Source organism: Drosophila pseudoobscura, chromosome 2 (genome assembly GCF_009870125.1).
Source record: "Drosophila pseudoobscura strain MV-25-SWS-2005 chromosome 2, UCI_Dpse_MV25, whole genome shotgun sequence".
NCBI classification, from domain to species: Eukaryota; Metazoa; Arthropoda; class Insecta; order Diptera; family Drosophilidae; genus Drosophila; species Drosophila pseudoobscura.
In genome coordinates this window covers 14710080-14723493 of record NC_046679.1, presented here as the reverse complement: position 1 = coordinate 14723493, position 13414 = coordinate 14710080, and the positions used below count along the sequence as shown (strand labels likewise).

General features: G+C 47.1%; 1 protein-coding gene across 2 annotated transcripts in view; it reads left to right on the top strand.

Moving 5' to 3' along the window:
- The window catches only part of KrT95D (phosphofurin acidic cluster sorting protein KrT95D), a 36041-nt gene extending 23192 nt beyond the window's left edge, over nt 1-12849 (top strand). The window contains exons 4-11 of one of the 2 annotated variants that reach the window (XM_001358758.5): nt 4511-4812; nt 7119-7461; nt 8591-8719; nt 10218-10812; nt 10882-11365; nt 11428-11986; nt 12060-12176; nt 12256-12849. In XM_001358758.5, the coding sequence (XP_001358795.2) occupies nt 4511-4812; nt 7119-7461; nt 8591-8719; nt 10218-10812; nt 10882-11365; nt 11428-11986; nt 12060-12176; nt 12256-12386 (2660 nt within the window). In that variant the 3' untranslated portion in view covers nt 12387-12849. The remainder of the gene's footprint in view (nt 1-4510; nt 4813-7118; nt 7462-8590; nt 8720-10217; nt 10813-10881; nt 11366-11427; nt 11987-12059; nt 12177-12255) is intronic. The other variant, XM_003736546.3, reaches the window with a different exon arrangement.
- The last annotated feature ends 565 nt before the right edge of the window (nt 12850-13414 follow it).

Below are 13414 nucleotides of genomic sequence, written 5' to 3'. Positions count from 1 at the left end.
AGGGATGGTCATGGAATGGTAGGTAGGAGTGGGTGTGTGTGTGTGTGTGTTAGTGTGTGGCAGGATGCCTGATTGCCGCAGGGGCTTATTGCTTGTTGAATATGTACGAGTATGCTCCACCACTCCTGCACTCTGCCACTCCTGGCAGGTGCCAGGCCGAGGCGGGCACCATTAGCACAGGCACTGAAACCGCGACCGCTCCTTCATCGAGTGGAGCAACGGGCGTGGCAGCCTGTTTCTGTGGGGGGGACTTTTCAAAACTTGGGTATTCGCTCGTCTCACTTGGGTGGATTTTGCATCGAATCGCATGGGTTCCATGGCCACGCGTGGGCTGTGTATCCTAATCATCTTGTTTTCACTGCTTTTCTCGTTCTCTATAACTCTATGGAAACCAATCAATAACTACTCGCATGTGCAGTCGCTTCTTAGAAACTGCAATCAAAGAGCGGATGGCATTCTATTGAAAACTGTGTAACAAATGAACGAGGAATCCCTAGAAAATGCTCTTTTGAATGTTTTGTAATTTCCAAGAACTTGAATTCCATTGAAATTCAATTATCCTTATTAGAGCATAGCAAAAGCCTTTAAGGAGATGAAATCATAGAAATTTATTGCATTTGAACACAAAGTTTTCTAAAATCAAATTTAAACGTTTGTTTATTAAAACTTCCTTTGAATCTGAATGACAGATAAACAGCTGTTCAACTAATTGGCAGTCACACGTCAACGTTGAAGCCCACTCTTTATCCTTCTTCTCCTTTGGTAGCTGCTTCACCGCTATCTTCGTGTGCTTCCTTACCTTCTTCTCCTGGCTCTTCCTCTTTCGCCTTTCCTCCGACAACTTTCTGTGTGTTGTATTGCGTTGTGTAGTGTGCGACAACGACAGGAATTAAGTCATTTGTCCTTGAGTGCCAGAGATAAGCGCTGTGCGAAAATGACACAGAATTATAGAGCGAGAGAGAGGATACCCCCACCGAATGAGAGGAAGGCTGAGTGGAGGCTGCTCTGAGGCTGTTTCTCTACCTAATGACCAGTGTTCTCTCTTTCTCTGGTGTTCTCTGCTGCCATGCCGCACCATTGAGTGGGTTAATGGCAAAATGCGTAAATTATGTCGAGAGTATCCTCCATTCCATTGTTCATTTTTCATGAGGTTGCAAGCCCCCCCTCCCCCCTCCCGCACCCCTCTTTCTCCTGCTCCGCTCTCTGCCCCTCACGGACCCGTCATTTAATGACAAGATTCGTGTGTGCTGCCCAAGGTCGAACCAATGTACCGTACCCCTCCGCCACACTACTGTGCCACTTTTCTCTTCTCCCTGGCTTCTCTGGCTTCTCGGTTTCGGCTGGTGCGTTGTTGTTGTTTTTGTTATACCCTTGAAGAGGGCATTATTCTATTTTTGGAGGACAGAAAAGGATGAAGCATTTCCGACCTTGTAACGAATGTACAACTATATGCATATATATCAGATTAAGATCAACATCTAGGCCTTAAGAACCATGTATTTGTCTGGAAGGCTCCCCCCATGTACAAGAAAAACTTGTACTTTTCCGAAAGATTATTCAAACCATATTCAGTATTCATATTACCAAAAATGATCGAAAATCATTAAGTCTTGAATAAAAAAACTGAAATTTTCGAAGGATATTTCAGATAATCGGAGAAATTTGATCTAAATCGGATGTGAATATCATTGGTATATTTATAGGATCGATGGAGCTTAGAGGGTATACAAATCTTCGACCCGTTTCTATATGTTCTAGTGCGGTTTATCTCTAGCGGCCTCCTGCATGGATGCCGGGGGCATAAGCCACTAAATCAATGTCGCTCGCCGCTTTTCAATACGCTTTTCATTACTCATACGCAGCGGTGGCACATGAGCGGTGGAGCGTGGGATGTGTTCCGCGTGTGGAAATGAGATTGCGGTGAGGTGGGGAAAAATGTGGAGGGCCTTACCCATGACACACACATCTCTTCTGTGTGGCTGCTGGCTGTCTGCCGTCTGCTGTTTGTTTATCTCCCATGTGGGAGGCACTTTCTTCGTGGAATACTCTCCTCCCGCGGGAAAGCAGCGAGGTGTGCGCACAATATTCACTTGCCTTCCAGGAAACACAGACACTGTATTCCCACTGTGCGAATATTCTCTTTCGCTGGAAAGGGGTCCGTCCGTCGGTCAATTAGAGTGCTTAAGAATTGCATGCAACCAGGAAGGGGAGCGGGTGGAGGGGGAGAGATCATTAAGCTGTCTGCGTGGCAAATTGTATCAGAGAAAAGAAGACTTACAAAATAATTGCTCTCAAGCAGGGAAACTTTTATTTGCTCTCCACGCTTTACTCCAAAGAGCTGGAGGAGGAGGATGCGGAGGAGCAGGGTGGAAGATAGACAGACAAATAATGCTCGATAAGAAGGAATGCAACTTCTGCTTTGGCCCCAATTAATCATCTCTCTTACGCTGTCTCTCTCTCTCTCTCTTGCGTAGTAGTTTTTTCACGGATTAAGCTGCTGTTGCACGATACGTTTGTGGCATGGCATTGTTGCACATTCAGACGGAAATGCATCAGGTTTATTGGTTCTTCAACTTGAAATGTTATATTTTATGGGATTTTTTCGGCTTTCATTCCTTTCTTCCATCCTGCCAGACTCTGCCCTCTTGTACTCTCTGTTCTCCACCTCCTTTTCCCACACTCCTAACTTCTCTCTACCTATTTAATCAGTCTTGTACTTGTCACTTAATGGCTTCGTGGCTGTCAAAAGTTACACTTATCCAGAGTTTACTCTGCGGCCCACACTGCCGTTTACTCCCACACACCCACACACTAGTATGGTCCCTCCATGAGCACGTCCAAACACGCAAGAGAAGCTAGAGAGGTAGAGAGAGAGGCAGAGCGGCAGAAAGAATGAGAGCTAGTCACACACTCGCTCCCGCAGCAGACACCGGCCGGTGGAGAAGAGCGAGAGAGAGAGAGAGAGAGAGTACCGTACCTGCTTTGGCTTTGGCTTTGGCCAAATGATAACGGCACCAAAACATGCCAGCGAATAAACAAACAAAGGAAACAGATGAGAAACGGAATGAAAACAGAATGCAAGTGGGAGTGGGAGTGGGAAAGTGCCGGGAGGGAGGAGGGGGGCACACACGCGCTGTAGTTCAACAAGTGACAATCGACAGGAGGCGCCGACGGCACAAATCTTATCGCAAAAACACTACTGAAGAGGAATCTCTGCTGCGCACCAGTTCACACGATCAACAGGAACTGAAAGCTAAACCAGAATGAACTATTGAGCCAGTTCCCCTTCCCCCCAATCGGAATTCCAGAATGCACTGCACACGCAGCTCAGATTGTAATCAATAAAACAAACAACACCAAACGTGAGAGGAGGGGGGGCCCACTCAGCAGTGCTTAGAGCTCCCCTCCCCTAATTCTCCCATTTACCCGGCTTTACCTCTATCTCCTCCTCCTCCTCCTCCTTTTCACCCCAATCCACACCCCCCAGTGACTGGGGTCTTCCTCAATTGCCTGAATCGAAGCGTAAAAATAGCTTTGATGAGCATTTCCCATGCCTGCGAGTGAGCTTTTGACACTTGTTTAGTAATATCGAAACCCTTATATGTACATATGTACAATAGATAAGCGGTGTATCCGAGGCGAGTGTCTGGTCGAGTCGACAATTTCTCATATTGATTTGAGTTACATATTTCGCTCAGTGCGCAAGCAGCTCATTGCCACCCATCGCTGCTCACTCATTTGCTGCGCTCCCTCTTTCTGCTCGGTTCCGTGCTGCTCTTCGCACTTACAGGTGTGTCTACCCTGGTATTCGTAGAGGACGCAAGGTATATTGTATTTGTAGGAGCATGTACTATATGGAAACCTCGATCTAGGGACTGTAGAATTATTCTTGTAGGCAGAAAGAAGACAACAAGTTCTTCTGGGTTTTTGTATCCGTATCTCGATGATGGAATGGCAAATTCCAGAATCTCAATCCGACTACGAGGTATCTCATTGTCGATGCACTCAGCCCTGGCGTTCTCTCTCTCTTGGTGCTCTGTAATGTAGCGTTGCCTGAGCCCACTCTCTGCTCCCACGGGCCCACTCTTTTACCCGTACACACTCACGTCAAGTACACAAAACGTGCGGAGCCGTGTGGCGGCCCATTCATTTCACTGACAATCGCTCGACGAGGCAGACGACGAAACGTGCACCAGTGCTCGCGAAAGAGGAACTGGCGAAGACAGAAAGACAGAAAGAAAGCAGAGTAATAATAAGAGAGATGAACAGATAAATCATATACGGGCACAACAACAGTTACTATCAGTGATTAACTTTACAAAGCAACCGAAAAACAGTGCGTGTTTTTTTAGTTTATGGAAAACGCAGTTAAATATTAAGCAAACTCCCATTAAACCGAGTGACATTTAACGGCGCAAAAAAGTATCTCAGGCACGTCCCAAAACCCTCCTCCCGAAGTGGCGGCTCATAACTCATTCAAAAACAACCGATTCTTATCATTGTACCACAGATCGCGTTGCGGAATACTCGGACGAGGACGAGGAGGCCGAATTCAGTTCGGGGGAATTCAACGACGAGGCCACTGAGCTGGGAATCATCCGGGGCTACGACCAGAAGGGCGACTACAATCCGTCATCCAAGCATGATATGCGCAAGTATCGCAACAAGCTGCAAAGATCGGGCATCGAGGATATAGGCGGCGGACACGGCCATCACACCGGACAGCATCATCCAGGAGTCGGAGTCGGAGGCGACAGCGACAGCGAGTTTGAAATGAAGGACAAGAGCTCGTCACGGGCTAAGTTCGGCCGGGTGAGTCATTCCATTCGTCGCGTATAATCGTGTAATCCCCAGCAGCTGTTTCCCCGAAGGTTCCCCAAAAATGTATCTATTTTCAATTGAATAATTATTATTCGATATAATTGCGTGACATCAACCCGATTCAGGGGAAATTTTCAAATATTTCATTATGCAAAGTGAATAGATAGATATATAGATATATTCACTTAGTAGCTATCTATAAAGATTACACACCATAGCATTCGAAAGAAGAGCGAACAGAGGGGTGTACGTACGCATATCTACATACATACATACAGATGAGGTCCCCTCGCTGAAACGCTGAAAAGAAACGGAAATATTACTGTGTGTTTGTGATTCATTTTGAAGCAGAATTGTGTGAGGTCGAAAATCAGAGGGTCAATTGTGCAAATTTATGCAAAAGACACATACATACATCCCTATGTACTATATAGTAGACATATTTGAATCATAATACCTAAGTATATACATGATCCACATCATCAGGGATAGCCTTTTACAGTGCACCTTCAGTTATAGGCAGTGCATAGGAGCAGTGCTATAGGTCCTCCCTCTAGTATTAACCTAAATGGAGCGTACAATTTCCCGAATTAAGAAATTACTTCCTATCTTAATAGATATCTTAATTCTTCCCGAACAGTCTGATCCGTTATGACATATGGTAGTTTAAATATATGACAAAATGTGTACCTTATCAAGATTTTCTGTATTGTCGTGTCTTTGTCGTACAGTACAGCTCGAATGGGCGGAGAAATGCTACAGGTACACACCTTCACAAAAATTCTTGTAGGTCAACATATCCCTTGGGTGTACAAGAATAGGTCCCTCCCCAAATGGGAGCTCTTATTGCTAATGAAATTTTGCTGAATTACTACAATTATCAGATCACTCTGACCCGAATTCATGTTCAGTTTACCAACAAAGCCACACATTTAAGGACTGCGTTGTTCGTTTCCTGGTTGTTTTTGTTGTTTTTTGGGTCTTTAGATTATTGCGAAATTTTGTCAGGTGCTCGGCAGAGGCAGGCGGCGCACAAATCAAATCAAAATATGTCTCTAATATGTTCTGTATAGGTACAACTAGTATAGAAATGGCATAGATATTTATGTACTATAGTGTTATGGGGTGGATCGGGGTGGCGAAGAATTTCTGCAGCAAATAGTTGACAATTGTTGGGGCGGACGGCCTTGGCGTGTCGTTTACTTGACTCAATTCGCATTGGTTTGGTTCTGCTTGGCCCAGTTTCGATGGGCCTCGATACCTGCAGGGATATCTCGAGGGCGGAGGGACATGGCATCGCGCCACGTGCAGGAGATTAGGGAAGTACGCAGTGTAGGGTTTTTCATAGATTATAAATGAGCCAAACTTTTCGACAAAGGTAATTAACAGAAATAGATGGGATGACGAGTCCCCTCCAGTCGAGGGGCACATCAAAAATGCTCTTTTGTTTGCTTTCTCCAATCCATAATATAATTAGAAAATCAATGTTTTATTTATGTGCATGTGCGTTTATTTTCAAAGTAATGGCAGTACATACAAAACAGCCGGAGACAATTTCCCTAAGCTGTCCGCCTAAATATTTCAACAGCTTTCTCAGGCTTTTAGCTTTGTTTGGGCCAATTATGGAATGGCCTTCTCTCTCTCTCTCTCTCGCCTTGCACCTGGCCACATCCGCCGCACAGGTGTAAAATTAGCTTGCGGCTTTTATTGTCATGCCTTTTTATCGCAGGATCATTTTGAATGTCTGCCGTAGATAAAAACAGGGCTAATGACAGCAGCCAGAACGCCAGTAGAGAACCGGATGAAACAGCACAGAGCAGAGCAGAACAGAGGCGAACCGAGAGGAGCAATTAAAAGAGAACGAGGCATAACGCTTTAACAGCCGAGTTGTCGTCGTCGTCCCCCTCCAGGCAGGTCCTTGAGATTTTGTTTAATGGCCAATAAGCAAGTTTAGATTAAACTTGTGGCAATTAAGAGGAGCGGAAAGTAAGGAGGGAGGGAAGTAAAAGATGCAGTTAATCATGATGGGGGCCTGATGGGGAATAGCTGCTATTCAGGCTCGCCTCTTGTTTGGGAAAGCGGTGCAAATGGGAAGCACCTGCACCTGTACCCCTTTCTAAGCTACCTGTCATCTCTTAAGAACTGGAAACCCCCTGTTGAACCCATCTCGTAACACTTGTTTTCCGCTCTTTCCTACTCTTGAGAAGTTGTCTCTTGCAATTTGAATTTCTCCCGCCCTCTACCAACTATCTGGCAACCCTACTAACTCCCCCCTCTCTCTCTCTCTCTCTTCACAGACAATTTCTCTGCAGCAGCGAAACTTCAAGCAAAAGATTGTGGCCCTGCTGAAGCGCTTCAAGGTCAGCGAGGAGTTGGAGGGCGAGTCCGGGCACCGGGGCACGGCTGCGCTGCGAGGAGAGCGCGACTTGGATGCACTCTTCCAGGAGCTGGAGTCGCTGTCCTGCTGCGAGGGCGATGACTCCGGCCCGGACATGGACAGCATCTCGATCGGCTCCACGCCCAAGCCCTCACTGCGTCCGTTCTTTACGAATTCGCGGATCATGCTCCACGATGCCGGCAACGGCTGCCCGATGCTCCTGGCAGGCGGTGGCGGCGCGAGTCTCGTCATTGGCACTATGGGTGAGTACGGTATTTGTAATGTGTGTGGCTACGTATGTATGTGTCTCTTGGATGGATAGATGAATGAATGGAATGGATGATGGCTGATGGCTGATGAATTAATTGTTAATTAAGCTACTCTTTTGCTCTGTCTATAACTTTGATTCATGTTTTGGCTCTTCCGTAATGCGTTTCGTATGAGCTTGCGTTGCGTTTTATTACGTTTACGTTTGACGTTGCGTTGTTGCGTTACGTTGCATATCACACACCAAAAAGAAAAACAAAAAACACACAGCGCGGGGGTGTGGGTGTTGTTCCGCTTCCACTGCGAGAGACGAGACTCTGTTTTTGGTCATACTTTTTCTCTCTGTCCGCTGTCTCGCCGTCTGTCTGTCTGTCTGCTGCGCTGCTGCCATTGTCGGCAGGGTTTGGGTCAAGGCTGCAGAGGAAGTAAGAAAACAAGAAATGGAAGGCTACATTCGTGCCTTGGCACTGTTGATACCCCAGCAGAAGCCGATATCTTGCCAACGGCAGTGATACGATTATGTGATGGATGAGTCCTAGTCCGAGTATATCCATTTCTCTGCATTGCAAAGTGCTCGCCAAAGGGATCATATCCCCGCCATGCAAGGCTATGAAAAAGTTGCGAAAAACAATGACACACACACACAAACGCACACACGCAGCAGACCCACTCGCGCTTACACTTACACACAGCCACACGCCCACACAGCGAAGCAGGACAAACAGTTTTGCATGGAAGGAGTGAGAGTGAGAGTGCGAGTGCGAGAGGGAGGGGGAGAGCAGCAGAGACAGTATAGCAGAATATTCTCTTGACCATTGTCCAAGGGGGCGGATAGAAAGGGGCGGGGCCTGCAACGTATTCTCACACTTTCCAAGAAAAGCAAAACAACAAAAAACAAAAGAAAATTAAAAATTAATAATAACTGTATTTTAAGTCGAGCCTCTCCGCTTCCTGTACGATAACTACATCCTTATTTAATCTTTATTTTGTGCCTAGCGAAATGTAATTTTGCGAAACACAATTATATCATTTACAACAAAAGCTACTACTACATTAAAGACAAACAGAAATACAAATACAAAAACAACATTTTGCATGGCTTGAACAAAAAAATCTCTCTTGCAGGCAACTCTGAGCGCCGATCATCGGATAAAAGCGACCAATTGACAAATTCATCTTACAATCTTGAAAATAACAAACAAAACCAAAAATGCATTCATTTAACAAACAATAACAATTCGGCAACAACACCAGGTCTGTGTATATTACAGCAAAACCTCTCTTTCCTCTCTCTTCTACTCTAAAAAAAAAAAAACACACCATAAATTACCACATATCAAATCGCAATCAAAATTCTAGAGAAAACAAAAGCTCCCAAAAAATTGCAACGAAATACGAGTATGCTCCCACCAAATGAATGGTCCACCCACACAATGTTCCGTTCCGTTGTCCAGTCCAAAAACACACCTGCAAAACCACTCACCCAATCCATCAGACTGTACATAAGTTAACGGTTCTCCTCCAGAGCAGAGCAGAGCAGAGGTGTTCCCGTGCTCCACTGTACTTTTACTCCTCCTTCTTCTACTTAATCCTTTGCTATGCCGCACACTCACGCACAGCCCACTGATAGATACACAGCAACTCACACACACACACACACACACACGCCACATGTACATAGATGTATGTATGTATGTACCTATGTTTTGTATCCTGTATGTACTTTTAGTCGTTGCACAACACTTTTGCATGATAGTGCCGCTTGGGGCTTGGGGGAACGGAATGGGGCACGGGCTACGGGGTGCTTAATTCCAGTGATTTGTGCGTCAAACCCATTGATTGTTTACTTTGTGTTTAGTTGGATACATAGTATATATCTCTCAGGTGCATGCATGTTGTGTGGTTCCTAAAATAAACCCCTGAATGAGGGAGGCGATGCACACTTCATACATGTATGATGTGTGATTGTGCGTGTCTCTCTAGTATGGACTACTCTACTCGTATCGTGGTGACAATTGGAGCGACAACGCACTTGAATCAGTTTTCCAATTAAAACATACGCCACGCCATCCCCCACCCCACTAGAATGCCCTTAATCGCACAACCTTGTTGGACGTGTCCCGCCCCCCATTACTCCCATTCCTCCCATTACCCCCATTCTTGGATTTCTTTCCCCCCCCCATCATTTTCATGTCGTGCGTCTTTTGATTAATTTTGAAAAACATTCAAGGGACCTTTGTAGCGTGTGCCGCGGCTACAGAAACCAAGAAGTTTTCGACCTCAAAAATATGGCTACTCCGCCGCCCTCCACACCCCCGCACACCCTACACCGTTCCACGAGCATGACGGCAATAAAATAAAGAAAGCTTTAATTATATTTTCGGGCCAGCGTTTTTATTATTATTTATTTACACGACGACGTACATATGTACGCGGGGAAACTCTTTCTTCATTGGTTCTATTTTTGGGAGGGCGAGCGGCTATTTTCGTTGCCACCACCGCCACCATGTCTCACGGTCTGTGTGTTTTGTTGATCTTCATGTCATGTGTGTGTTTTGGGTCTTTCTTGTACTGCATGTCTCCAATCAGTCCAATCAGTCCTGAGCGCACACCCCCAATCCCGCAATCACCAAATTCTCAGTCTCTGTCTCTACCTCTCTCACTCCCTCTCTCTTTCTCTGCTTTCCCCCCACTATGTTCTTTTGAGATTAAAGATACACCTTAGTGACTCTGCCACCTTATCTTATCACAGATCGCGGTGGGAATGATAGCTCCGGGAATGAGGGAAACGCCGGATATACCGATGGCCAGAACTCGGATCCACAGAACAGTCCGCCGCGGGACAAGGACTACATGCGGATGCAGCAACAGCTGACGCCCGTGAGCTCGGTGGCCACTAGCATGGGCAGTGCCTCCGGAATGGTGACGCCCGTCCAGACCGAGAAGTTTGCGCGTCTGTTCCGCACATCCAGCAATGCGCCATATCCAGCGGGAGCGGTCGGCACCAGCGGCGGAGGTCCCAACAGCGCCCAGAGTGGCGGCAAGCGGAAGCACACACTAAGCTTGAGTACGGAGCCCAGGTCTGTGCTGGAGACCTGTCTGTCGCCTACCAATGTGGAGCCGCGCAAGCTATTGCTCGACCAGCTGAGTCGTGTATTCGCCGGCGAGGACAATGCCATACCCGAGGTGGTGACCATCATTAGTCCCCCCGAGGCCCTGGGCGGCAGCAGTCTGTTGGCCAAGTTGGTGACGCTTTTTGCCAACTCGTTCAAGCCGGCCTTTGTGCCACAGAACACCGCCGAGGTGAAGGCCGTCTTGCAGGCACTCATGGCCAAGATCCAGAAGTAGTAAGTAGATGCAGCAATCCGCTCCAAAGCAAAACATAACAATCAATCTCTCTCCCCTTTCTCTTGCAGTTGCAACTCGAATGCCAAGCCACCGCACACGGTCAAGGTGCTGCTTATTGGCGGCGATTGGCTGCAGGGCGCCACACTGCGGCACTATGTCGAGCTGATGGGCGTCCGTCCGCCCGACTGGCTCAACCATTTGCGCTTCTATCTAGTGCCCATCGGCGGCAGCTGCGGCAGCGTGGCCCGCCACCTCAGCCAGATGGATCAGGCATACGCAGCGATGTTCGGCTCCGAGAACTGGATGCAGTTGTGCGAGAGGGCGGCGGCTACAGCGGCGGCCGTGAGTGCGGTGACCACCGTGAATGCCACCGCTCTGACGGCCAATCTGGCGGATGCGGCTGGTGTGGCCAAGTCGGACATTGCTGAGCTGGTGCAGCGCATCCAGCGATATTTGCATGCGGCCGGACCTTGCACCCAGATACCCATTGCCGAGGCAATGGTCAACTATAAGGACGAGGACTCTTGCCAGATCTTTGTGCCGTTCGTTAGTGTAAGCACGAAGCCCCAATTCCCAATGGACTGCCCTGTGTAACACTTTCGTTTCATTTGCAGGACGTACGCATCGGCTACTCGGATGCTCAGGCCTCGCTGGATCTCGAGGAGAATGCTGCTGGCTCGAATGCAGCGCTCTCTGCGCTGAACTCTTCATCCGCCAGCAGTTCGGCCATACCCATTGGCAGCCAAAGCTCGCCCAATGTGCATGGCGCCGTATCGGGTTCGCCTCCCCAGCAGCAGATCCTGGGACGCATCTCACCGCCGCTGCAGACGCCACCGTCATCGGCCTCGTCGCATCGGGAGCGCAACACCAGCGAGTCGCTGAGCACACCCTCGTCGCTGCAGCAGCAGTCTTTCAGCGGAGCTTTGGCCGCCGTTGAGGCAGTAGAACTGCAGGTCGACTATTGGCCGCTGGTGCGGCCTGGCGAGACGCACACGAAGGAGTCGAAGGGCAGCACGTCGAAGGGCGGCGATGCCGGCGGTGGCAAGAATAGCATTAAGAGTACGTTTAGGAATCTGCAGGTGTGGCGTCTGCCACAGCATGCACAGCAATTGGGTGATATGTTCAATGGACTGACTGTTAGTTTCGCCACCAAGGAGAAGAAGCAGAAGCAAAGTAAGAATCCCAAAATGGATTGAATCTTAAAGGAACTACCATTCATTACACTCCCTTTGCGCATCTCTTTCAGTTATGCGCCTAGGCAAGAAGAAGGACAAGGAACGTGATCTCGAGAAGGAGCAGTGCGTCGAAGGAGTGGCACGCTTGATTTGCTCACCCAAGCAATCGCATCCAGTGCCACTGCGTGGTGAGTGATCCCTCTTGTATACATATGTCCACACGTGAGTGTATACTGATTTCATTCGAATTCCATTCCGTATTCGTAGTGTATATCGACGGCACCGAGTGGACTGGAGTCAAGTTCTTCCAGGTCTCGTCGCAATGGCAGACGCACGTCAAGAACTTCCCCATCGCTCTCATCGGGTGCACACCCATGTCCTGTGCTGAATTATCCTAGTCATTTTAATCGTCAATCGCGCTCACATGGGTTCCCCCGGGTTCCCATGGGTTCCCCCCACAGAGAGACACTAAAACACACTGACACAGACACCCCTACCATCCCTCGTGCATGGCGAGCACTTGCGCGGCAATAATTATTATAAACTGAAGAAGAATGATAATTTATTTTATAATTAGAATTTGTAAATTTTTAGTTAATAAAACCATTTAGCATGTAAATCTTCTTTAAGTTCATTTCCGCAAACAAATTGTGAATTCAACCGATACTTACGACCCCCACAGCCACAGCAACACATCACACAACACAGAAGCAGACCGATAAGAGACATCAGCAGAAACACTATTAGCTAACTGACAAGCTTCAAATAGCTTAGTTATAGAAAACGACAAAAAGTAAGAACAACGCGTATCAATATATCCTGTACAAGAACTAAGCAAAAAACAAACGTAAAAAAACTAAACTTTGTAGTTGCCGTTTCAAAAACTTCTATGAACCTCGTGTTGCTCTTGCCCCGTTTGGCATGTTATAGCAGATAGCCTCCCTTCCTCCCTCCCCTATCACAGCCAGCCAGATGGGTGGGGTCCACTTGGAGTCCTTCGGTAGATCTCACAATCTTTGCACCCGAAGGCGGAACCACCACTGGCTCCAATATGCTGGTCTAACTATCAAAAAAGTATCTAAATGTTATGCAGCCTACAACTACTTGACATATTTAACCAAACCCGTCGTCTATATACTACCTAAATCAGAAATATCTGTGTGTGAAATTATATACAATATACATATACATATATATTCAACCTATACAAAAAAACCATGTGTGTACTACTCTTATTGTTGTGATTTTTTGAAATTTCAAATTGTATTAGCGAAAGTTAAACCAAAACTAAATTTATATACATATGCATATATCTACATATATGCATGTGTGTGTGCGTGTACGAGTATACAGCAGAGAGACATCAGGCGCGAGACGGACAGTAAAGTGGCAGTTCGATATCATATATGTATATTATATATTCTAT